Source organism: Heterodontus francisci, chromosome 2 (assembly GCF_036365525.1).
Source record: "Heterodontus francisci isolate sHetFra1 chromosome 2, sHetFra1.hap1, whole genome shotgun sequence".
NCBI lineage: Eukaryota > Metazoa > Chordata > Chondrichthyes > Heterodontiformes > Heterodontidae > Heterodontus > Heterodontus francisci.
This window is the reverse complement of record NC_090372.1, coordinates 212118217-212145555: the sequence shown is the minus strand read 5'-3', so window position 1 is coordinate 212145555 and position 27339 is coordinate 212118217. Positions and strand designations below refer to the sequence as shown.

At 47.1% G+C, this 27339-nt stretch overlaps 1 protein-coding gene across 3 annotated transcripts in view; it reads right to left on the bottom strand.

Moving 5' to 3' along the window:
* Positions 1-27339, bottom strand: part of plcd1a (phospholipase C, delta 1a) — a 122239-nt gene that overhangs the window by 24802 nt on the left and 70098 nt on the right. For all 3 annotated transcript variants that reach the window (XM_068015721.1, XM_068015720.1, XM_068015722.1), the window contains exons 3-7: positions 9833-10061; positions 6024-6153; positions 5179-5407; positions 4491-4692; positions 1150-1294 (exon numbers count right to left, since the gene is read on the bottom strand). In XM_068015721.1, the coding sequence (XP_067871822.1) occupies positions 1150-1294; positions 4491-4692; positions 5179-5407; positions 6024-6153; positions 9833-10061 (935 nt within the window). The remainder of the gene's footprint in view (positions 1-1149; positions 1295-4490; positions 4693-5178; positions 5408-6023; positions 6154-9832; positions 10062-27339) is intronic.

Sequence of the window (27339 nt, the reverse complement as noted above, 5' to 3'; positions counted from 1 at the left end):
CTACACTAGGGGCAATTTACAATGGCCAATTTACCTATCAACCTGCAAGTCTCTGGCTGTGGGAGGAAACCAAAGCACCCAGCGAAAACCCACGCAGTCACAGGGAGAACTTGCAAACTCTGCACAGGCAGTACCCAGAATTGAACCCAGGTCACTGGAGCTGTGAGGCTGCGGTGCTAACCACTGCACCACTGTGCCGCCCCTATGACTCTATGATTGATGTGATTTAGTGGTTTATCCACCACCAATGCTTAGAAGGGCCATTTCCTATCTCGGAAACTGTCAAAATTCAAATGGGACAACCAGTGAACTAGAATCCCAAGAGTGAATAGGACTGTGTAGGCTGGACTTTGAAGACCTGAAGTGCCAGTACCAATGCTCAAAGTCTAGATCTGCCCTGTAGTATGGCATTCAAACACAGGGAACAATCAATATCGGAGAGCTGGAATAGGACAGCCAATTAGTCGAGGAGTATGTCCAAGAATGGATGCCTGAAAGTGATTCGAGGGAAGCATCTATGATCTCACTGAAAGGGTTAAGTTGATGCTTATAAACCACAAGTGTTGAAGTGACTGAAGCCCAGAGATGGATGGTTGATTTTGCAGTTGTTATTCACTGTGAGTTTAATGATTGAAGTGTGCTTTTTCTTTCAGTTAGTAATAATCCCTCGAGCTTTCTTCCCTCCTCTCCCGAGATATTGTTGGGGAGTTCTCCCTGGTGTCGATATTTATGGACCAATAATTATTCCTCAACCAACACCACTAAAAAGCAGATTACCTGGTCATTATCACATTGCTGTTTGTGGAAGCTTGCTGTGTACAAATTGGCTGCCATATTTCTTACATTACAAGAGTAATGTCACCTTATTGGCTGTAGAGACCTTTGGGATGTCCTGAGGTTGTGAAAGGCGTTATATTAATTCAAGACTTTCTTCCTATTGTTCTAAACGCAAGTTATCATTTCTGTGATTCATCCTTACAGCCTGGACTGGATTTAATGCTAAGTGTCAGAGGTGATAGGTCAGTATCTGGTCCCCAGCTGTACCCAGTTCCTCATTTGATTTCTAAAGGGCTTTCTGACTTGCAATGAATGGAACAAGCAAATCTGAAACTGAAGGCTTGCACAGGAGTCCTGTGAATCTTTGCTTACCTTAAAGGCGTATTGCTTTATGACTTCGATGACGTCCTTGAAGAGGATTTTAGAGGTTAAGGTGTAGCCGTGATAGATGACTGGTTCTCCATCCCGCCCGTCCCAGCAGTCCAGCTCCACGCAGCGACAGCCTTTATTCAGGGCACTGTTGGCAAGAAACCATGGCTCAGCTTATCATAGCATCATACAGCACAGAAGGGTGCCCTGTGAAAGAGCTGTCCAATTTGTTCCATTCCCTTGCTTTTTCCCCCATAGCCCTGCAATCCTTTCCCCCCTTCAAGTACATATCCAACTCCCTTTTGAAAATTACAACTGATCTGCTTCCACCACCCTTTCAGACAGTGCATTCCAGATCAGAATAACCTGCTGCATAAGATTCTTCTTGTTTCCCATCTGGTTCTTTTGCAAATGACCTTAACTCTGTGTCCTCTGATTACCGGCCCTTCTACTAATGGAAACAGTTTCTTCTTACTTACTCTAACAAAACCCCTCCCAAATTTGAACTCCTCTGTTAAATCTCCTGTTCACTTTCCTGCTCAAACAATCCCAGTTTCTCCAGTCTCTCCATGTAACTGAAGTCCCTCAACCCTGGTAATATTCTGGTAAATCTCCTCTCCAAGGCCTTGACACCCTTCCTAAACTGTGCTGCCCAGAATGGAACACAATACTCCAGCTGAGGCCTAGCCAGTGAGTGATTTCTAAAGGTTCAGCATAACTTCCTTGCTTTCGTCCTGTCTACACCAGGGAAGGGATAAAAGGGCACAACACAGAGCAACAGACCAAGTCACAGACGGATTTTCAAAATCTGTCACATTGCTTTCACACGTGCGTCTTGGTTGCAGGGGATTAGTGAGGAATGGGGGCAGTGGGAGGGAGGCTGCATTCTGACTCCATGCTTCTGGCAGTGAACCTGGCCCGTCGGGAGTGGATCCCGGATACTGGGGTAGGCACATGCGGCTCATTTTCCGAGCACAACAGTAAGGCAATCGAGTTCAACATGCACCTGAATAGCTAACCCCCACCACCCTCGGCCCCCAACTCTCCCCTCAAACTGCGGGAGAGGAAATGAACCCTCCCCACCACGCCAACAATAATGGGAGCTGTTGACTAATTATAGCCATCAAGCTCTATCAATTAGTCTTCAACAGAGCCAAACATGAGGTGAGGAAATCCCCTAGTTGGTGGACAGCTTTGGAACCAGAATTCCAAACAACAACCTGCATTGAAATAGCGCCTTTAATAAAATGAAATGTTCCACGCGCTTCACAGCAATGTTATCAGACAACGTTTGACAGAGAGACACATGATGCAACACATGGAGATACTGCCACTATTTCCCTCTTTCTCCCTGGCAACAGGATGTGCTATGCTCTCGTGGGGAGGCCAGGCACCAGTAGACACTTGTGCGAGTGCAGATCATCTTAGCAGTGAGGTGGGAGAGCCGCTCTGTGCTCTGGTTGGCACTGATCCTTTTAGCAGCCTGGGGCCGCAGTGGGGCAAGTGCAGCAACTGGGAGAACATGCACGCAGCTGAGGGTGGGGGAGGGGGTCAAACACGGCATGACTGGGCGAGGCAGATAATCTGCCGGGGGAGGGTCTGATGCTTTGTCACCACAGGAGCAGACAGCTTACACCATGGTGAAACATTTCAAAACTTAAGTGGCTTTAGTCGTCCCAATATTCCCCTGGAATTCTCGGTGATCTGGAGGTGTTGTTAACGGAGTAGGTGGGAGCAGATTTGGGGAGAGGTTCTAAAGGTAGATCTGCACCCCACTTTCTGCCCGCCAGACACTGTGCTCCTTCAACCCAGAAACTGCTCCCCCACACCCTCCTGCCCCCACGTGAAGTGTAAGGCCAAATATTTCAAGCCCCCAGAGAGCCCCTTTATACTGGGGAACACCCATCATTCCTCACCCCCCGCCACCCGCCTTGCTCCTGGGGAGTACTGTGGTTTAATTCCGACATGTGGGAATGTTCTGCCCCTCTTTTGGGATTGAAAGCATGGGAAACAAGAGGATGGTTGACAGCCAACTTCCAAAAAGGCTCGAGAAGTCTACCTTAGGGAAGAGGTGAGTGTACGATACAACTCCCCCTCCAGAGACACTCCACTCAGTCCAACTCCCCCTCCAGAGACACTCCACTCAGTCTAACTCCCCCTCCAGAGACACTCCACTCAGTCCAACTCCCCCTCCAGAGACACTCCACTCAGTCCAACTCCCCCTCCAGAGACACTCCACTCAGTCCAACTCCCCCTCCAGAGACACTCCACTCAGTCCAACTCCCCCTCCAGAGACACTCCACTCAGTCCAACTCCCCCTCCAGAGACACTCCACTCAGTCCAACTCCCCCTCCAGAGACACTCCACTCAGTCCAACTCCCCCTCCAGAGACACTCCACTCAGTCCAACTCCCCCTCCAATCAGAGACACTCCACTCAGTCCAACTCTCCCTCCAATCAGAGAAACTCCACAATCCAACTCTCCCTCGAATCAGAGAAACTCCACTCAATCCAACTCCCCCTCCAATAAGAGACACTCCACTCAGTCCAACTCCCCCTCCAATCAGTGACACTCCACTCAGTCCAACACCCCCTCCAATCAGAGAAACTCCACTCAATCCAACTCTCCCTCCAATCAGAGACACTCCACTCAGTCCAACTCCCCCTCCAATCAGTGACACTCCACTCAGTCCAACACCCCCTCCAATCAGAGAAACTCCACTCAATCCAACTCTCCCTCCAATCAGAGACACTCCACTCAGTCCAACTCCCCCTCCAATCAGAGACATTCCACTCAATCCAACTGCCCTCCAGACACATTTCACTCACTCCAACTCCCCTCCAATCAGAGAAACTCCACTCAATTCAACTGCCCTCCGGAGACACTTCACTCAATCCAACTCCCCTCCAATCGGAGACACTTCACTCCAATCGGAGACACTCCACTCAATCCTACTCCCCTCCAATCAGAGACACTCCACTCAATCCAACTCCTCTCCAATCGGAGACACTCCACTCAATCCAACTCCCCTCCAATCAGAGAAACTCCACTCAATCCAACTCCCCCTCCAATAAGAGACACTCCACTCAGTCCAACTCCCCCTCCAATCAGTGACACTCCACTCAGTCCAACACCCCCTCCAATCAGAGAAACTCCACTCAATCCAACTCTCCCTCCAATCAGAGACACTCCACTCAATCCAACTCCTCTCCAATCAGAGACACTCCAATCACTCCAACTCCCCCTCCAATAATAAAGACTCTCTAGCTTGCCCAGAGCCTGTTCTAAGAGACACAGCATGCCCCTTTCAATTTTAAGCTATTTTCTGCAGCAGGCTTCAGTACCTGATGTAGGCCTCAACACTGCTGGGTCCTTCAAGCTGGTCCTTTGTCAGGTAGGTGTTGTGAGACGATGAAATGTAATATTGATTGAGGGGCTTCGTCATGTCCTGATAAACCTTGTTGTGTTCCTGGTTGAAAACGTCACCGGCAGATGACATCAGGTAACACATAAAACCATCCTTGGTCATGAGGGATTCAACCTTCGCTAATGACAAAACAAACAGTCATTATTATCATCCGAACATATCCCTGTCGAAATTGAGAAACGGCTTGAATGTAGAGTTGCAAAACTGCCACGATTGGTTTGGATTTTCAGGGAATTGAAGATTAATCTCCTGGACACTGCTACGAGCGCCAAAAGGAGAAAAATCTTAGGGCATTTAAAACGTAATGTTTATTCCATTTCCTTTGAACACTTTCGGTTTATTAGTTATAAAACTAATGGAGATGGGAAGAAGGCTGTTTGACTGACAGTCAAGGATCATCCAACTGGGTAATAGAGTCTTTTTGCTTTCCAATTGGATGTGGGAACGCCAGGGGCCACGAGAATGGATGCATTGGGCAGTCAATGGCATGAGCGTGGGGGCAGAGTGGTTGGAGGCAGGTGGTCATGTGATAAAACCTCCAGGAATACATTGCAGAGTTGGCAATCCTACTTCAAAGTGAGGGCCATCGCAGAGCAGTGCCTTACCTTCCTCGTTCAGTTCATACTTTTCAATGAGGCCTGCTGCATATTCCTTGGAGGCATTTTCCCTTTGCTCCTTCCGTAGGAACTCAGTCAGCTTCTCCACAGTCACGACGCGATCCTGGTCACAGTAGGCCTCAAAGATAGTGGTAATCTCTTCACGCTCCGTCACCAGCTTGTAAAACTGCTCGATCTCTTTGCCATGGATGGTACCATCATTCGACTTGTCGCATTTCTGCGGAATGGAAAGAAGACCACGGTCTGAAGCCAATGAAGTGGAAGAAAACAACGATGAGAGAATTATGGAACAGTACAGCGTATAAGGAGTCCATTCGGCCCATCGAGGAGGTGCTGGCTCTTTCAAAGAGCTGTCCAGTTAGTCCCACTGCTCTGCTCTTTCCCTGTAAAAAAATTTTCTGCTTCAAGTAGTTATCTATTCTCTTTGGAAGGTTACTATTCAATCTGTATCTGCCACCCTTTCAGGCAGGGCATTCCAAATATTAACCACTCGTCACTAGAGGGGTGCTATGCCAATGACTTTCTCCCCCCTACACCTCCAGCCCCCCACCCCAGTCTGTATTTACAGCCCATCAAGGTTAAAAGGGTGAGAGCGAAGTCACCTTACCTGCACCACTATTGGAAAATGTGTGTGGATAGGATTGGGTCTGGTTGTGACATTCACATTTTGGGCTGAGATATGAGGAATGTGGTTGGATGCGGTACCAGAGGGTGCCGGTGCCACATGGTTGAGGTACTAGAGGGTGTTGGTGCCATACAGACGCACCCTAGAAAGAGCCTGTGCCTCCCCAGGGAAGGGAAACCCGAGAAAGTAGTTGCCTTCAATACTGTACCGTGAACAGGTCCCTCGCGTACAAATCATCCACCTCAATGTTCATCATGTGCAGAAATTTTTTCACTTCGTCCAATGTCATTTTATTGTCTTTGTCAGCATCAGCTTTTTGGAGATAAATCTGGAACCATCTGCAGGGTGATGCAAGGTAACAACTCAAACAGAAAGGCACACCAAGGCCATACAAACACCTCCCCAACTTCAAGCTAAAACACTCGAGGCTTTAAACTCATCATTAGCTACTACCAGCCTCCGTTAACTACCAGTCCTTTGTTAATATTACCAGATCCTGGGTCATACTACCAGCTTGTTATTATTGCCAGCCCCTCATTAACATTACCAACTCCTCTTTCATACCACCAAATAGCTGTTACCAGTTCATTAACTACCACTAACTGATCATTAGCTATTGATTGCTTTGATGGTTTAGTCAACAAGCCACCCTGCAGTGAGGAACAATAGAACTTGGTTACAGACAATGATTAAAGTGATTAAACCATCAAAATTTGGTCAGTTTTCCGATGATTACTGGCCTGGTTTGGTATTCTTCGGGATAAGGGAAAAAGAAGTGTTATCCTTTGCACATTCTGCGTAGATGCTGAATGTATATTGTGTGGTGGGTACAGGTAGGCAGGATCACTTCAGCAATGAAGGGCATCACTCGGGCACATAATAGATTCACATCATTACCGCTGACCGGATTATCATTTGATGATGAAACCTTTCAGTGAATTCAGGCTTTGAAACAAATCATTTATTTTTAAAATTATTTTCAAAGCTTTGGATTACAGCAATAGGATCACTTGGCAACAAAAACATCTCGACCCAAAGGTTGCAACTAGCACCTGTCTCGTGCCTTCATAGTAATTAACCATGCCAAAGTGGTTCACTGGAGCTTAATCAGACAAAAACTGACACCAAGCCCCACAAGGCAATATTAGCAGGGGAACAGCTTGGATTGAGGTTGGTTATTACAAGCATTTTAAAGGAAGAGAGATGGCAAAGCAGAGGGGTTTCGAAGGGTGGAAGTCCAGAACATGTGGCCTAGGCAGCTGAAAGCACGGCCACCAATGGTAGGGTGAGAGATGCACAAGTGGCCAAAATTGGAGGGGATCACAGAGATCATTTTTTAATTCATTCATGGGATGTGGGCATCGCTGGCTAGGCCAGCATTTATTGCCCATCCCTAATTGCCCCTGAGAAGGTGGTGGTGAGCCGCCTTCTTGAACTGCTGCAGTCCATGTGGGGTAGGTACACCCACAGTGCTGTTAGGAAGGGAGTTCCAGGATTTTGACCCAGCACCAGTGAAGGAACGGCGATATTGTTCCAAGTCAGGATGGTGTGTGACTTGGAGGGAACTTGCAGGTGATGGTATTCCCATGCATCTGCTGCCCTTGTCCTTCTAGGCGGAAGAGGTTGCTGATAGTTGTAGGGCTGGAGGAGGTTACAAAAATAAGGAGGGGTGAGGCAATGGAAGGATTTGGACATGGGTATGAGGATTATAAAACCAGGGCATTGGTGGACTAGGAGCCCATGCAGTTCAGCAAGCTCAGGGGAGTTGAGTGAATGGGACTTGGTGTGAGTTAGGAAATGTGGCAGCTACTATGTGCACAGCCAGGTCCCACAGACAGCAATGCGCTAATGACCAGATAATCTGTTTTTTCAAGAGACATTGGTTGAGCAATATGTATTAGGTAGGACACCAGAAACAGATCCCCTGCTCTTCAAAATAGTGGTTTGGGATCTTTAACACCCTGGGGAGTGTCAGCCTGGATCCTGGAGTGGGACTTTAAGCCACAACCCTCTGACTCAGAGGCATGTGGTGCTATCCACTGTGTCACAGCCGAGAACCAAGATGAATATGCCTATGAACAGTGGCCTCTTGTTACACAATCCTGCCTCAGGAAGCAGGGAGGCCAGGGGCCAGTTTCCTGCGCTCTGTTCCCATAACCATTGTGGGGCTGCATTATCTCTCCTCTCTCCAGCCCCCACGCACCAGTATCAGGTGTCCTGGCCTTGCTGTCTCCTTGTTCGGGACAATAGACATGGGAAGAAAGAAAAGGCTCCTAGCAGAAGTTGGCAGTGATCCCAGGGTCTATTGTTCTGAGAGTACGAGGTGGCAGGGTCTGGTCACTGCATAAACACAGCTGTTACTGTGAAACCAGCAGCTACTGATTTTTAAACATGCACCATGGTGTGATAATACAAGTTACCAGTGGGATGATTTTTAAAAAATCATTCTTGGGGTGTGGGCAAAGTCGGCATTTATTGCCTTTCCCTAGTTGGTAATGCACTTTCTTTGGAAACATGAAGTTCAAGCCTACTCCAGTGATTTGAGTACAATGTCTAGGCAGACACTCCAGTGCACCACTGAGGGAGGGCAGTGCTGTCTCTTGGATGAAATGTGATACTGAGGGCCTGTCTGCGCTCTCTCTGGTAGGTGTCAAAGATCCCATGGCACCATTCTGAAGAAGAGCAGGGCCGTTCTTCCTGGTGTCCTGACCAATATTTATCACTCAGCAATTGTCACGAAAACAGATTTGGTCATTATGACATTGCTGTTTGTGGGAGCTTACTGTGTGCACATTGGCTGCCGCATTTCCTACATAACAGCTGTGACTACACTTCAAAAGTACTTCATTGGCCTTAAAGCACTTAGGGAAGTCCTGAGGTCATGGAAGGTGCTATATAAATGCAAAGTCTTTCTTCCAGGAGCTGGGAGTGAAGGGGGGTGGGTGGGGATGGGGGGGGTGTTCTCAACCAGGATTCTGGTTCCTAATCGCCATCCAGCAACACATGCCCCTACCTAGACGCAACCACACTTGCCACTGAATACATGGACAGCAGGCGAGGGCTGGGTTGGATTTGGAAGTGATGCTTCCTGTGGTCGAATTGCCAGCCTCCACTCGATCTCTGAGGTCCCACAGGAAGAATGGTTAGTTGGGTGAGATGCCAGAGGGTGGCAACTGCACTCGCATCATCTGAAGTAGCGAGGTGGAAGGGGGTGGGGGGGGGGGAGGGGGAAGGAGGAATGCTTCAAAACAATCAAGAACAGTTGGCACTTGTGACCCTGTGGGATTGACCTATGCCATTTTAACACAATCTATAACCAGTTTCAGTCTGACAAACCAGGCACAAACGTATTTTCCACAAGCTAGTGCAGCACCGAGGAAGTTAGGGCAAATTCTCCGATTGCGTTTTCCCAGTGGGGAGTGGCAGCTCACTGCAGTCATTCTTTGGGACAGAAGCAGGGTTCCCATCAAGTGGTTCCTCACTGAGAGTGGGGGAAGCACAGAAAAATTCTTTCTAAAAATTCATTCTTGGGATGTGTGCGTCACTGGCCAGGCCAGCATTTATTGCCCATCCCTAATTTCTCTTGAGAAGGTGGTGGTGAGCTGCCTTCTTGAACAGCTGCAGTTCATGTGAGGTAGGTACACCCACAGTGCTGTTAGGAAGGGGTTTCCAGGATTTTGACCCAGTGACAGTGAAGGAACAGCGATATAGTTCCAAGTCAGGATGGTGTGTGGCTTGGAGGGGAACTTGCAAGTGGTGGTGTTCCCATGCATTTGTTGCCCTTGTCCTTCGAGGTGATAGAGTTTGGGGGTTTGGAAGGTGCTGTCTATGAGTCTTGGTGAGTTGCTGCAGTGCATCTTGTAGATGGTACACACTGCTGCCACTGTGCATCAGTGGTGGAGGGGGCTGGATGTTTAAGGCTAGTGGATGAGGGATCGATCAAGAAGCACTTTAACAATCCCCCACTCCCTCCCCCACCCCCAACCCTGTGCAAGCAAGGCCCCCAGCGAAGGATACTGGTCAAGCCGCTCTCTCTTGTTCATTTTGGAGTCCCTCTTCTTGAGCTTGTTGAGGCCATTGATCCAGTGATTGGCTTCCTTTTCATCGCTGGCAATGAGGTCGAGGTTCTTCTTCCTTCCCTTGAAGACGATGGTGAAGCAGCGGTCGGCGGGGAACTCCATGGCGTACCTCTGCATGCCCTCGGACTGGTGGCCAGACCGCACTTCCTGAATGTCATCGATTGAGACTGTGGGAGAACAGCAACAGATTGGAGATCAGGTCAGGGTGAAGGTGGCCCTCATCTGTAGCAAAGCTTGGGGAATGGGAAACCCACCCAGATCCGCGATATAAACACAATCCCAGCGCAGAGCTCAGCTCAAAGGGTGTTGCGAGTCAGAGATTCAGTGTTGTAGCACCATCTCTGACAGGGCTTCCCTTGAGCGTGGGAGAGCGGGATTGGCAAATTTGCAGCAAAAGCTGTCGGTCAAGAGGATAAACCAAGAACCCCTCTGCCTGGATATAAATGATCGCATGGCACCATTCCAAGAAGAGTAGGGAGTTCTCGTGCCTAATGTTTATCTTTCAACCACCACCATAAACAGATTAACTGCTCATTGATTTCCTTTTGCTGGTTGTGCACAATTGGAAACTGTGTTAGCCTACAATGACTTTGGATTTATCTTGAGGATGGGAAAGGTGCTATACAAATGCAAGTTCCTTTTTTGCCCTCCCTACCATCCCTCCCAACATAACACATCCTATGAATAGAATTGAAAAGAGAGGGTTTCTTTTTACCTACACTTTCAAAACCCTTCATGATTGTAAACATTATTATCAAAACACGAGAGAGACAGAGAAATACTCAGACTGAGAAAGGTAGATGCTAAAAATCAAGAGTGAAAAACTGTGTTCAGGAGAATCTTCTACATCGGTATGCTTCCAGTCCAACAAGGAAAGAGGCATTGCTGGATCTGGTTCTAGGAAATGAGGTGAGACAAGTGGATCAAGTGCCAGTAGGGGAACATTTAAGGGACACTGATCATAGTATCATAAGGTTTAGGTTAGCTATGGAAAAGGACAAGGTCTAAGCCAGAGTAAGAATAATTAACTGAATCAGGCCAATTTCAATGGGGTGAGAACAGGTCTGGCCCAGGTAAATTAGAATCAAAGAATGGCAGGCAAATCTGTAAAGGAACAACTGGTTTCCTTTAAAGAGGAGATAGTTCGGGTACAGTCGAGGTACATTCCCAAGAGGGGAAAGGTGGGACAAACAAAGACAGAACACCCTGGATGACAAAAGAGATAGAGAGTAAGATGAAGCAGAAAAAGAGTGCGTAAGACAGATGTCAGGTTGATAATACAAGTGAGAACCAGAATGAATATAGAAAGTTCATAGGGGAAGTGAAAAAATAAATAAGAGCAGCAAACAGAGTGTATGAGAAGAGACTGGCAGCCAACATAAAAGGGAATTCAAAAGTCTTCGATAGGCACATAAATAGTAAAAAGGGTGATAAAAGGAGGAGTAGGGTCGATTAGGGACTAAAAAAGGTATTATGACATGGAGGCAGAGGGCTTGGCTCAGGTATTAAATGAGCACTTTGGATCCATCTTCACCAAGGGAGAAGATACTCCCAAAGTCGTAGTGAAAGGGGCTAAAAATTGATAAAGAGGAGGTATTAGAAAGGCTGGCTGTACTTAAAGTTTATTAGTCACCAAGACTGGATCAGATGGATCCAAGGATACTGAGGGAAATAACGGTGGAAATTGTGGAGGCACTGGCCATAATCTTCCAATTCTCCTCACAGGGATGGTCCAGAGGACTGGAAAATTGCAAATATTATATCCTTGTTCAAAAAAGGATGTAAGGATAGGCCCAGCAACTACAGGCCAGTCAGTTTAACCTTGGTGGTAGGAAAGCTTATGGAAACAATAATCTGCAGCAAAATTAACAGCCACTTGGACAAACGTGGATCAATTAAGGAAAGCCAGCACAGATTTGTTAAGGGAAAATAATGCTTAATTAACTTGATTGAGTTTTTTTAATGAGGTAACAGGGAGGGTTAATGAGGGCAATGCGGTTGATGTGGTGTACATGAACTTCCAAAAGGCATTTGATCAAGTGCCACATAATAAGCTTATCAGCAAAATTGAAGCTGAACATACATACACAAGAACAAACGGATTTGGAGCAGGAGTAGGCCACTCGGCCCTTCGAGCTTCGAGCTTGCTCCGCCATTCAATAAGTTCATGGCTGAACTGATTATTCCAAATTTCCATCTACCCCCAACAACCTTCCACCCCCTTGCTTATCAAGAATTTATCTACCTTTGTCTTAAAAATATTCAAAGACTCTGCTTCCACAGCCATTTGAGGAAAAGAATTCCATAGACTCACGACCCTCAGAGAAAAAAATTTCTCTTCATCTCTGTCTTAAATGGACGACCCCTTATTTTTAAACCGTGACCCCTTGTTCTAGATTCTCCCATAAAACATGCACCCTGTCAAGACCCCTCAGGATCTTATATGTTTCAATCAAGTCGCCTCTTACTCTTCTAAATTCCAGCAGATACAAGCCTAGCCTGTCCAATCTTTCCTCATAAGACAACTCGCCCATTCCAGATATTAGTCTAGTAAACCTTCTCTGTACTGCCTCAAACGCATTTACATCCTTCCTTTAATAAGGAGACCAGTACAGTACACAGTACTCCAGAAGTGGTCTCACCAATGCCCTGCATAGCTGAAGCATAACCTCCCTACTTTTGTATTCAATTCCCCTCGCGATAAACGATAACATTCTATTAGCTTTCCTAATTATGGGCTGTACCTGCATACTAACCTTTTGTGATTCATGCACGAGGACACCCAGATCCCTCTGCAGCTCAGAGCTCTCCAATCTCTCACTATTTAGATAATGTACTTCTTTTTGATTCTTCCTGCCAAAGTGGACAATTTCCCACTTTCCCACATTATACTCCATTTGCCAGATCTTTGCCCTCACTTAACCGATCTATATCCCTTTGCAGCCCCCTTATGCTCTCTCAGAGTCATAGAGTCGTACAGCATAGAAACAGGCCCTTCGGCCCACCGCGTCCATGCCGACCATAATGCCTATCTATACTAATCACACCTGCCTGCATGCATTAATTCCATATCCCTCTATGCCTTGCTCATTCAAGTACCTGTCCAGATGCCTCTTAAATGTTGCTACTGTTTCTGCCTCCACCACCTCCTCTGGCAGCTCATTCCAGATACCCACTATTCTTTGTGTGAAAAATTTACCCCTTTGATCCCCTTTAAACCTCCTCCCTCTCACCTTAAATCTATGCCCGCTAGTTTTAGTCACCCCTACCATGGGAAACAGACTCTGGCTATCTACCCTATCTACGCCTCTCATAATTTTATATACCTCTATCATGTCCCCTCTCAGCCTCCTTCGCTCCAGGGAAAACAGACCCAGCCTATCTAATTTCTCTTTATAACTCAAGCCCTCCAAACCAGGCAACATCCTTGTGAATCCTTTCTGCACCCTCTCTAGCTTAATCACATCTTTCCTGTAGTGCGACGACCAGAACTGCACACAGTACTCCAAATGCTGCCTAACCAACGTTATGTACAACAGTAACATGACGTCCCAAATCTTGTACTCAGTGCCTCGGCCGATGAAGGCAAGCATGCCATAGGCCTTCTTCACCACCCTGTCTACCTGTGCTGTCACTTTCAGGGAACTATGTACTTGCACCCCAAGGTCTCTCTGCTCAAGAACACTCCCCAGAGCCCTGACATTCATTGTATATGTCCTTCCCTGGCTTAACTTCCCAAAATGCATCACTTCACACTTGTCTGCATTAAATTCCATTTGCCACTCCCTTGTCCACTTTCCCAGTTGATCTATATCCTGTTGTAACCTTAGACAACCTTCTTCACTGTCCACTATACCACCAATTTTGGTGTCATCTGCAAACTTACTAATCATGCCCCTTACATTCACATCCAAGTCATTAATATATATGACAAACAACAGAGGGCCCAGCACCGATCCCTGCGGCACATCACTGGTCACCGGCCTCCAATCTGAAAAACAACCCTCCACTACCACCCTCTGCCTTCTATCACCAAGCCAATTTTGTATCCAATTTGCTAGCTCAACTTGGATCCCATGTGTTTGAACCTTCTGGACCAGCCTACCATGCGGGACCTTGTCAAAGGCCTTGCTAAAGTCCATGTATACAACGTCCATCGCCCTGCCCTCATCAATCCTCCTGGTCACCTCCTCAAAAAACTCAATCAAATTCGTGAGACAGCACAAAGCCATGCTGACTATCCCTAATCAGACCGTGCCTTTCCAGATGCATATAAATCCTGTCTCACAGAATCCCTTCCAATAACTTTCCCCCCACTGATGTAAGGCTCACCGGCCTGTAGTTCCCTGGCTTATCCCTGCTGCCCCTCTTAAATAAAGGCACAACATTAGCTATCCTCCAGTCTTCCGGTACCTCATTCGTGGCTAACGATGAGACAAAAATCTCTGCCAGGGCCCCAGCAATCTCCACCCTTGCTTCCCATAGCATCCTATGATACACCTAGTCAGGTCCTGGGGATTTATCCATCTTAATGTGCTTCAAAACCTCCAACACCTCCTCCTTTGTAATGTTGATATGCTCCAGGATATGGGTGTTCCCTCCCTTGAACTCACTAGCTTCCATGACCTTCTCCACGGTAAATACGGACGAGAAATATTCATTTAAGACCTCGCCCATTTCCCGTGGCTCCACACATAGAATGCCACACTGATCCTTAAGGGAACCTACTCTCTTCCTAGTTACCCTTTTACTCTTAATATACTGATTGAATCTTTTAGGTTTCTCCTTTATCTTAACTGCCAGGGAAATCTCATGGCCCCTTTTCGCCCTCCTAATTTCCTTCTTAAGCGTAGTCCTACATCCCCTATACTCCTTGAGGGATTCGCTCGATGCCAGCTGCCTATACCTGACATATGCCTCCTTCTTTGTCCTGACCAGACCCTCAATATCCCTCATCAACCAAGGTTCCCTAAACTCGCCAGCCTTGCCCTTCCATCTAACAGGAACATGCCGGCCCTGAACTCTTCCTATCCCACTTTTAAAAGCCTCCCACTTGCCAGACATCCCTTTACCTGTAAACAGCCTCTCCCATTCAACTTTTGAGAGTTCCTGTCTGATGCCGTTGAAATTCACTTCCCCCAATTTAGGACTTCAACCTAAGGACCAGTCCTATCCTTTTCCATAACTATCTTGAAGCTAATAGAGTTATGGTCACTGGTCCCAAAGTGCTCCCCCACTGACACATCAACCACCTGCCCATCCTCATTTCCTAAGAGGAGGTCGAGTGTAGCCCCTTCTCTGATAGGGCCATCCACATACTGCTTCAGAAAACTATCCTGGACACACTTAACAAATTCTTCCCCATCTGATCCCTTAGCACTAAGGCAGTCCCAGTCAATATTAGGGAAGTTAAAATCACCTACTATTACAACCCCATAATTCCTACACCTATCTGTGATTTCCCTACATATATGCTCCTCCACTTCCCTCTGACTATTGGGGGGCCTATAATATAATCCCATCAAAGTGATCACCCCTTTCTTATTTCTAAGTTCTACCCATATGGCCTTGCTGGACATTCCCCCCCGGGATATCCTCTCTAAGTACTGCCGTGATGTCCTCCCTAATCAATAGTGCAACTCCCCCTCCTCTCTTACCTCCACCTCTGTCACGCCGGAAGGATCGGTAGTCCGGAACATTGAGCTGCCAGTCCTTCCCATCCCTCAACCACGTTTCCGTAATAGCTATAATATCACAATCCCATGTACCGATCCATGCTCTGAGTTCATCTGCCTTACCTGTAAGGCTTCTTGCATTGAAATAAATGCAGTTTAGCCTCCCAGACCTTCCACGCTCCCTGTCCTGCCCCTGCACGGTCTGCCTACTGGACATGCTTGCTTTAACCTCTACATTTGCCTCAACTATCTCATCTGAGAGACTACTACTTTGGGTCCCACCCCACTGCAAAACTAGTTTAAACCCTCCCGAGTAGTACTAGCAAACCTCCCCGCAAGGATATTGGTCCCCTTCCAGTTTAGATGCAACCCGTCCTTCTTGTACAGGTCACCTCTGCACCAGAAGAGATCCCAATGATCCAAGTAGCTGAAGCCCTCCCACCTACACCAGCTCTTCAGCCACGCATTCATTTGTCTAATCCTCCTATTCCTACCCTCACTAGCACATGGCACAGGGAGTAATCCTGAGATTACAACCCTAGAGGTCCTGCTTTTTAACCTTCTGCCTAACTCCCTATATTCACTTTGCAGGACCTCATCTCTCTTCCTGCCTATGTCGTGAGTACCAATATGGACCACGACCTCTGGCTGCTCACCCTCCCCTTTCAGAATGTCCTGCAGCTGCTCCGAGACATCCTTGACCCTAGCACCAGGGAGGCAACATACCATCCTGGAGTCTCGTTTGTGGCCACAGAAATGCTTATCTGCACCCCTTTAGATAGAATCCCCCATCACTATAGCTCTTCCAACCCTCCTCCTCCCCTGCTGTGCAGCAGAGCCTTCCGTGGTGCCACGAACTTGGCTGTTGCTTCACAAGTTACTTTCCTACCTATCTTTGTGTCGTCAGCAAATTTAGCAACCATACCTTCGGTTCCTTCATCTCAGTCATTTATATAAATTGTAAAACGTTGAGGCCCCAGCACAGATCCCTGTGGCACGCCACTTGTTACATCCTGCCAACTAGAAAATGCCTACTCTCTGTTTCCTGTTAGCTAGCCCATCTGTTTTCCATGCCAATATCCATATCCATGCCCCTGACACCATGAGCTTTTATCTTCTGCAGAAACCTTTGATGTGGCACCTTATCAAATGCCTTCTGGAAATCTAAGTACAATACATCCACCGGTTCCCCTTTATCCACAGCACATGTAACTCCCTCAAAAAATCCAATAAGTTGGTTAAACATGATTTCCCTTTCACAAAACCATGTTGACTCTGCCCGATTACCTTGAATTTTTCTAAATATCCTGCTATAATGTCTTTCATAACAGCTTCTAACATTTTCCCTCAGACAGATGTTAAACTAACTGGTCTGTGGTTTCCTGCTTTCTGTCTCCCTCTCTTTTTGAATAAAGGGGTTACATTCGCTATTTTCCAATCTCACGGAACCTTCCCCGAATCTAGGGAATTTTGGAAAATTAAAACTAATACATCAACTATCTCACTAGCCACTTCTTTAACACCCTAGGATGAAGTCCATCAGGACCCGGGGACTTGTCACCCTGCAGCTCCAACAATTTTGGTTCAGTACCACTTCCCTGGTGATTGTAATTTTCTTGCGTTCCTCCCTCCCTTCCATTTCCTGACTTACAGCTAATTCTGGGATGTTACTTGTATCCTCAATAGTGAAGACCGATGCAAAATACCTGTTCAATTCATCCGCCATCTCCTTACTATCCATTATTAATTCCCCAGACTCACCTTTTATAGAACCAACGCTCACTTTGTTAACTTTTTTCTTTTTTAAAATATCTATAGAAACTCTTACTATCTGTCTTTATATTTCTGGCTAGCTTTCTCTCGTACTCTAATTTTACCTTCCTTATCAATCTTTTAGTCATTCTTTGCTTTTTTTCATATTCTGTACTATGTCCTGAGCTGCCTCCCAATTATAGGCTTTTTCTTTAAGTTTGATACTATCTTTAACTGTTTTGGTTAATCACAGATGGCAGGTCCCACTATCGGAATTTTTCTTTCTCGTTGAAATGTATCTATTCTGTGTGTTCTGAAATATTCCCTTAAATGTCTGCCACTGCATCTCTATTGACCTAGCCCTTAACCTGATTTGCCAGTTCACTTTAGCTAGCTCTGCCAATGGAATAAAAGGGACAGTAGCAGCATGGATACGAAGCTGAATGAGTGACAGGAAACAGACAGTAGTTGTGAACATTTTTTTCTTTGGACTGGAAGAAGGTATACAGTTCGGTTCCCCAAGGGTCGGTATTGGGATCCTTGCTTTTCTTGATCCATATTAATGACCGAGGCTTGTGTGTGCAGGGCACAATTTCAAAATCTACAGATGACACAAAACTTGGAAGTATTGTGAACTGTGAGGAGGATAGTGATAATCTTCAAGAGGACATAGACAATGGGTGGATACGTGGTAGATGAAATTTAATACAGGGAAGTGTGAAGTGATACATTTTGATAGGAAGAACAAGGAGAGGCAATATAAAATAAAGGATACAATTCTAAAAGGGGTGCAGGAGCAGGGGAACCTGGAGCTATAAGTGCACAAATCGTTGAAGGTGACGGGGCAGGTTGAGAAAGTGGTTAATAAGGAGGCATACAGGATCCTGGGCTTTATAAACAGATACATAGAATACAAAAGCTAAGAAGTTATGGTGGAAGTTTATAAAACACTGGTTTTGCCTCAAATGGTGTATTAAGTCCAATTCTGGGCACCACATTTTAGGAACAATGTAAAGGCATTAGAGAGGGCACAGAAAATATTCATGAAAATGGTTCTGGAGATGAGGAACTTCAGTTACATGGTTAGATTGGTGAAGCTGGGGCTGTTCTCCTTTGAGAGGAGATTTTATAGAGGTGTTCCAAATCATGACAGGACTGGACAGAGAAGATAGAGAGAAACTGTTCCCATTGATGGAGGGATCGAAAACCAGAGGACACTGATTTATTGTGATTGGCAAAAGACCTGAGGCGACATGAGGAAAAATATCTTTACATGGCGAGTGGTTAGAATCTGGAATGCACTGCCTGAGAGTCTGGTGGAGGCAGATTCAATCGTGGCTATCTGAAGAGAAAACATTTGCAGGGCTACGGGGAAAAGGCGGGGTAGTGGGGCTGGGTGAGTTGCTCTTACAGAGATGAAGCAGGGACACAATGGGCTGAATGGCCTCCTTCTGTGCTGTAACCATTCTATGATTCTATGAAACCAAATAGTTGGATAGAACCCCAATGCTGACATTGTTATAACTCTTCTTAAATGTACTTGTTTAATTACCTTATGTTATTCTAATTGAATAACGGCCATGGTGATGGGGGGGGGGTGCGGGGAGGGGTGGGGGTGTGTGGTTGCAGGCAGGGGGATGTCACTAGGAAGTCGGCGGAGGGAGAGGGGTGAAACAATAAGGACTCAATCCTAACCTGACTCAATCCCTCCAGCAATCTTCTATCAGACTGCTACAGCTGAAATTCAATGACATATCACCAATCAAACAGAGACAGAGCTATCAGGGGTAGCCAGATTTCCTGGCTCCTCCGAGCCTCCTAAAAGTATTGCACATGCTCGCTGATTGGGAACTGACCCCTTACTGACGTGCTTAGTAATGTCCAGAGCTGTCTAGCTACAGCGTGGATTCCGATGTGCCTGTAAAATCCCCAATTCCTGTTTCTTCCACACCACTGCGGCAATGGCAGAATGAGAGCCATTTGCGGCCCACTTGGAGTTGCCAAGCCTCCAAGATAGTCCAGGAGTCTCCAGGAATTGGGGAAAAGTCTCCTGGATATTACTGTAAGGCGAAAAATCATAGTGGCCGTTTGAGAAAAAAACACACCTTATTTTATTTTCACAATGGAGGAAAAGACGGTTGTTTGAGTCACTGGACAATAAGTAAGGGCTCCCGGTATCCTTCCCCTAGCCCCCACCTGTCCTAACACAGGTATACTCTAATTCACATATTCCTACCCACCTAACAAAAAAAGCACATTTATAAAGTGCCTTTCACCACCTCAAGACATCCCAAAACCTTGTACAGCCAATGAAGTAATATTGAAGTGTAGTCACTGTTGTAATGTAGGAAATGCGGCAGCCAATTTGTGCACAGCAAGCTCCCACAAACAGCAGTGATAATGGCCTGGTAACCTGTTTAATTAGTGATTGCCAGTCAAGGAATAAATATTGGCCAGTATACCAGGGAGAACTCCATTATTCTTCAAGATAGTGACATGTGATCTTTAATATCCATTTGAGAGGGCAGACGGGGCCTCGGTTTAGCACCTCATCTGAAAGACGGCACCTCCGACAGTGCAGCACTCCCTCAGTACTACTCTGGCAGCGTCAGCTGGGAATCGGTGCTCGTGCCTCAGGAGTGGGACTGCAACCCAGGATCTTCCGACTAATGTAGCAGATAGCTGACAAAGTGTTAAATCTGTGCCCCAGATCTGAGCTGCATAAGTGACGCAGGGTGGGAGTGGGAAACGGAAACTGGATTCCCTCGCAGCATTTGACAGCTGGCTGCAGCCTCTGGGTCCTGGGTGGAACACAGTAAACTGCATCTCCTGAGAGAAGGCAGCTCAGGCGTGAAGAGCCTCCAGGAACAGGAAGAGCAGGCTGGACATCCCACCACAGCCAAGCAAAGTTTTCCCTGCAGGAAGTGGATAAAGTGGATGAGATAAATAGGAGCCGTTCCCTAGTTGGAGTGCACTGCCATTTAAAAGGGAATCGCCCTCTTGAAATACAGCAATCCCCTTCTTCAGAGCCTCCACCCTTCTCCACCAACCGCATCCGCTGCCACCCGCACAAATCTGCTCAGTGTCTTGTCCCATTATGGTGTTTCCTGGTGTCAGCATAGTCACTCTATATTACTGTGCAGCATACTAATCCCCACCCTGCCCTCTTCATTACCTCCACCTCTGCATTTTTTTTTTAAAGCTGGGGCCACTGTTGCAATCAGGAGAGATCAGCCTGGCTGGTTTCTGCCCCGTCCTTACATGCCAGCACCCTAGCCCACACAGGGGAGGGGAGTCGGGTGGTGAGGCCATTTTGGGAACCCTAATAACAGTTCTGACTGAGACTGGCAAACTCAGCGTAGTCCAAGGGATCGAACCGAAAGAAACATTTTAGTGATTCTGAAATAAAGGACAGAGAGCGACAGAGAGGTGCCTGCTTTCACGTATAGATACATTTTACTTTTCCTCTCCAGAGACTGCTGTGCAATTATTATACGTTTCACCCATATATTATTTTGCATGCAATACCTTCCTTGATAATTGGGCTCCCCCTCCTCTTGACAGGTGGTCTGTTAAATGCTATTTCATGGCTACCATGTGGGAGGGGAGGGGAGGGGAGGGGGAGAGGCACAGCACAGCTTGCTTTGTGCACTCGCTCAACCTAGCACCAAGACAGAGCACATATCCTGCATACGGGCTGCTCCTTGTATCACTGCGTTTGACAGTCTCAGGAGTGGGACTAAAACCCAGAACTTTCTGACTAATGCAACTAGGGCAGGTAAGCTTACTGATGTGGGAATCTTAAATGCTAGTAGTTGCAAGGGTCATTTCTTTCTTTTATTTGTTGTTGGTATGTGAGCATCTCTGGCTCAGTCAGCATTTATTGCCCAGCCCTAGTTGCCCATGTGAAGGTGGTGGTGAGTTGCTTTCTTGATCTGCTGCAATCCATGTTCTTTAGGTGCTTTTAGGAAGGGAGTTCCAGGATTTTGACCCAGCAACAGTGAAGGAACGGCGATATAGTTCCAAGTCAGGATGGTGTGTGACTTGGAGGAGAACTCGCAGGTGGTGCTGGTGTTCCCATGCATCTGCTACCCTTGTCCTTCTAGTTGGTAGAGTTCACATGTTTGGAAGGTGCTGTCTAAGAAGCTTTGGTGAGTTGCTGCAGTGCATCTTGTAGATGGTACACTGCAGCTACTGTCCACTAGAGGTTGTAGATGGGCTGCCAATCAAGCGGGCTGCTTTGTCCTAGATGGTGTCGAGCTTCCTGAGTGTTGTCGGAGCCCCACTCATCCAGGCAAGTGGACAATATTCCATCACACTCCTGGCTTGTGCCTTGTAGATGGTGGAAAGGAGGTAAGTTACTCGCCATAGGATTCCCAGCCTCTGACCTGCTCTTGTATTTATGTGGCTGGTCCAGTTTGGTTTCTGGTCAGAAAATAAACTATTACAATCATTGAGGCCGATACTCAGTGGATCTGTTACGAGAAGGCTTTGAACCTGCACGGGGAATCCCACTGGATTTCAAGTTCTGTTCTGTGGCAATGGGTACAGTGATCTGGTTTATACAGTGATCTTCCCCATACTCCTCCATCCCAGTTATTGGGAACACTGTCACTTCCAAGTTCTTCCCTGGAGCCACACACCATGCTGATTCGGACATATATCATCAATTCTCTCTGTGGCTGGGTCAATATCCTGGAATATGCCACCTAATACCATTTGGAATCACTGTCATCACACAGGCTTCAAGGAAAAGGCCCAGAGCCACCTGCTCAGCTCAGCTTGAGATGGGCACTAAATACAGCTGTGCCAGTGTCGCCCTGGTCCTTCTCAGTCTGGATGGGTACAGCTCCAACAACACTCGAGAAGCTCAACACCATCCAGGACAGAGCAGCCCGCTTGATCAGCACCCCATCCACCACCTCCAGTGGACAGTGGCTACAGTGTGTACCATCTACAAGATTCTTCTTTCTTTTGGGCCTCCTTATCTCGAGAGACAATGGATACGCGCCTGGAGGTGATCAGTGGTTTGTGAAGCAGCGCCTGGAGTGGCTATACAGGCCAATTCTGGAGTGACAGGCTCTTCCACAGGTGCTGCAGAGAAATTTGTTTGTTGGGGCTGTTGCACAGTTGGCTCTCCCCTTGCGCCTCTGTCTTTTTTCCTGCCAACTACTAAGTCTCTTCGACTCGCCACAATTTAGCCCTGTCTTTATGGCTGCCCGCCAGCTCTGGCGAATGCTGGCAACTGACTCCCACGACTTGTGATCAATGTCACACGATTTCATGTCGCGTTTGCAGACGTCTTTATAGCGGAGACATGGGCGGCCGGTGGGTCTGATACCAGTGGCGAGCTCGCTGTACAATGTGTCTTTGGGGATCCTGCCATCTTCCATGCGGCTCACATGGCCAAGCCATCTCAAGCGCCGCTGACTCAGTAGTGTGTATAAGCTGGGGGTGTTGGCCGCTTCAAGGACTTCTGTGTTGGAGATATAGTCCTGCGACCTGATGCCAAGTATTCTCCGAAGGCAGCGAAGATGGAATGAATTGAGACGTCGCTCTTGGCTGGCATACGTTGTCCAGGCCTCGCTGCCGTAGAGCAAGGTGATGAGGACACAGGCCTGATACACTCGGACTTTTGTGTTCCGTGTCAGTGCGCCATTTTCCCACACTCTCTTGCATCTACAAGATGCACTGCAGCAAAAGACTTGCTGGTTGATAGGTTAATTGGCCATTATAAATTGCCCCTAGTATAGGTAGGTGGTAGGGAAATATAGGGACAGGTGGGGATGTGGTAGGAATATGGGATTAGTGTAGGATTAGTATAAATGGGTGGTTGATGGTCGGCACAGACTCGGTGGGCCGAAGGGCCTGTTTCAGTGCTGTATCTCTAAACTAAACTCGCCAAAGCCCAACTGGAATGTGCCGCGCAGCAAAACAAACAGGTAGCGGACAACCAACATTCCCTTCAAGATGGTGCACGGCTGAAAAGAAAGATTCGAGGCAACATTTATAGCAATTCTAACATTCTTCACCTTGTCTCCTTACCAGGTCATGCTGACAGTCCTTTTCCCCCTCCCCAGCTCAACTATAATGGTGAAGTCACTCACCACAATTAACGCTCATTGCTGTAAGGTTTGTTTCTGATCCCACCGATGCAGCCACATGGTGTAAATGAGAATTCAGGACTTTGCAAAACTCTCTCTAAGATAGGCCTGCCCAATATTTATCCCTCAACATGACTTAAATAAACACAGATGACTGATTCATTATCGCATTGCTGTTTGTGGGATCTTGCTGTGCATAAACTGGCTGCCGTGTTTCCTGCAGTACAACAGTGATGACCTTCATAAGTACTTCATTGTCTCTGAGGGGCTTTGAAGGTGTGAAGGGTGCTCGATTATAGAATCTTAGACGACAGAAGGAGGCCATTCAGCCCACTGTGCTGTGTCAGCTCTTTGAAAGAGCTGTCCAATGAGTCTCACACCCTCTTGCTCTTTCCCTTTAATATGCAAGCTCATTCATGTATACTATCAAAGAAAATTGCCAATGAGGTTCTCGGGTGAGCTCACTCTGACTGCAACACTGATAAGGCAGGGTTTACTCTATTGAGTGATCACCTTGTCCTGTTTTGACAAATCACTATGGTGATAAATGCCTGCAGTTCAGTGAGTCTCTGCGAGAACTGAGATGGGGTCACTGGGGGCATTGCACTTGTATCCTTGAACCTGGGTGCTCCACGGTGCATTCCTTCGCTATCCATGGCCTTTCACAGCCTGCTGGGAGAGGGGAATGTTTCAGCTTGCGCTGCCGGCACATTTCTAGGCTCACTGGTGCTTGCAAAACCGGTTCTGCTTGATGGCTTGAGGCCAAATGAATATTTTCTCTTGAGACTTGTTTCAGTGCATTTATGAGCAGGTCCACCGAGCCAAACATGTCCTAACGCATGCCAGGTTGGTTGATCTTGGCCAAGGCAGCAGCAGGAATAGCTACTGTCAGAATGCAGGGAAATGCGGCAGCCCAATTTGGACACAGCAAGATCCCATAAACAACAATGTGGCAATGACGAGATCATTTAAAAAAAAAGTGATGTTGGTTGAGAGATTAATATTGGCCCAGGACACCAGAGAACATCCCCTCTGGTCTCCTTCAAAATAGCGATCACGGGATCTTTTGTATCTACCCGAGAGGGCAGAAAGGCCCTCAGTTGAAAGTCTCGACTGATAAATGGAAGCTTGTGGCAGGGCAGCAACTCCCTCGGTACTGCACTGGCGCGTCGGTTTAGGTTTTGTGCTTGTGCCTATTGAGGGGAGCCAGAACCCACAACCTGCTGACTTAGAGGCCCACAGCTGACGCACAACGCAGAAAAGCGCCTTAGACACACTGCAACCTGCTCAGGCTGTTCACGTGTCGAGTATAGCAACAGCTGAAATCCTAATACCACCCCTGACCCTCCATCAAAAACCCAAACAACATCCCACACTCGCTGCACCTGGAGCTTTACTTCCAACATTCCTTACATTCCCAGTTCAGCCTGACAAAGTCCTACATGTTAGATGAACCTCAGCTATTCTCTTAGCTTGAAGGCTCTGCAACTCCAGCTGTGCCTTCCCCTTTAAACGCTCCGCCTGCCTTCTTCTAGTTTGGGATTCCTTGAATTCCAGTGATTGCTTCTTCCTCTTCCCATCATGCCCCTGGTTTGTGCCTGCCAAGCACACAAGCCAACTCTTCTTTTTTTCCCACTGTTGTTGAATGAATTTCAACCCCTCAGGACGTGTTCCTCTGTATTGATGTGGATGTGTGGAAAATGTTAGAAGGAAAAGGCCATCCAGCCTGACCCCATATAATTCTCATGTTTTGTGATCAAGATATTCCCTACGCATCTGGGTCTGTGCAATTTCCTGGGCATGGCAGAAAAACAGATAAAAACCCACGGCAAATTGAAGGGGAGAAAATGGAGGCCTTCAAAAGAGAATTGGATAATTATCTGAAGAGAAAACACTTGCAGGGCGATGGGGAAAAGGCGGGGGGAGTCGGACTAGATCAGTTGCTCTTGCAGAGAGCTAGCAGAGACACGACGGGTGGAATGGCGTGCGGTAACCATTCTATGATTGTATGAAAAAGCTGAAAACTTCCTCACAGACCCCCTCCCCTCCTCTTCACAAAGGTGACCAAAACTAGTCCAGGAGACCATCCTAACCATGACTTATGTTAGTTGGTAGCCACCGTATCTTATTGATGTCCTCCTGGCTTTAGCTCACTGCATGCACACACACACTTACCACCTCTAACAATGAACTTCTCTCATTGCTTGCTCCCTCCATTCCACCATCAGCCGACATTCATGCAGCCACACTCCATCTTGCCTCCGAAATTCTCTACCTCTGCCCAACTTTCAAATCCCTGCTCTTCTCCGACTGGACACGGAGCTCAGCTTCCTCCTCACATGGCCATTCCATTTACCAAATTGATTTCTTCCACCTTCCCACCTGTGCCTTTGTCGCTAACACCCTTGTCCATCCCTTAATCACCTCAGGGCTTGACTTCTCCAGTGCCCAGCTATCTGGCCTCCTCGCATCAATCTTTCACAAGCTTGAACCCATCCACAACACTGCAGCCCGGGCAATTGCCTGTACCAAGTTCATCACATCCTACCCTCTCCGAGTTCACCATGACCCAGGGCGGTGACATTCCCATTCTGGTTTTCAAATCCCTTGACCAACCTTACCATAATAATGTCCTTCCTGCCCTTACAGCATATGACACGCCCAGATGCCTCCTTCTCTCACCAATCTTGCTCCCTCCACTCCACCCTCAGCGGACACTTGCTCAGTCTCACTCCCGATGTCTCTGAAATTTTCTCGCTGGTTCACAATGCCCATCTCTCAAATCCTTCTCCTTGATCTTGACTGCAGTTGCCATTTTCACCTCTTCAGCACCCCTGTCCTCTCCCCATGCTCGATGGCCAGCAGGTTACATTCTTCCCTTTCCTTCTTATGATAAAATGCTCTGACAGGTCATTCTGGACTGTGAAGTGCGCTAAATATGTGCAACAGGGCTGTTAGTTCAATTATCTGAATGTCAGGCTTGAATATTATTCTTGTAACATTTGATCAACTTACAAAAACCTTTGCTTCAATAAAGAACTTCTTGGCTTTTTTATTCATTCATAGGTCATGGGCATCACTGGCTAGGTCAACATTTCTTGCCCATCCCTAATTCCCCCTGAGAAGGAGGTGGAAGGGAAATATAGGGACAGGTGGGGATGTGGTAGGAATATGGGATTAGTGTAGGATTAGTATAAATGGGTGGTTGATGGTCGGCACAGACACGATGGGCCGAAGGGCCTATTTCAGTGCTGTATCTCTAAACTAAACTAAACAGCTGCAGTCCCTGTGGTGTAGATACTCTCACAGTACTGTTAGAGAGGGAGTTCCAGGGTGTTGACCTAGCAAGGATGAAGGAATGGCCGATATATTTCCAAGTCAGGATGGTCTGGGGCCAGGGAAAAGGATGGAGGTGGCGGCTAGGGAACAGAATTTGTGGCACATTCAGCCCATTGGCCGTGTGCATTGAAAGACAAAGAACAAAGAACAAAGAAAATTACAGCACAGGAACAGGCCCTTCGGCCCTCCAAGCCTACGCCGATCCAAATCCTCTATCTAAACCTGTCGCCTATTTTCTAAGGGTCTGTATCTCTTTGCTTCCTGCCCATTCATGTATCTGTCCAGATACATCTTAAAAGACGCTATCGTGCCCGCGTCTACCACCTCCGCTGGCAAAGCGTTGCATGCACCCACCACCCTCTGCGTAAAGAAATTTCCACGCATATCCCCCCTAAACTTTTCCCCTTTCACTTTGAACTCGTGTCCCCTTGTAATTGAATCCCCCACTCTGGGAAAAAGCTTCTTGCTATCCACTCTGTCTATACCTCTCATGATTTTGTACACCTCAATCACCCCCCTCAACCTCCGTCTTTCTAATGAAAATAATCCTAATCTACTCAACCTCTCTTCATAGC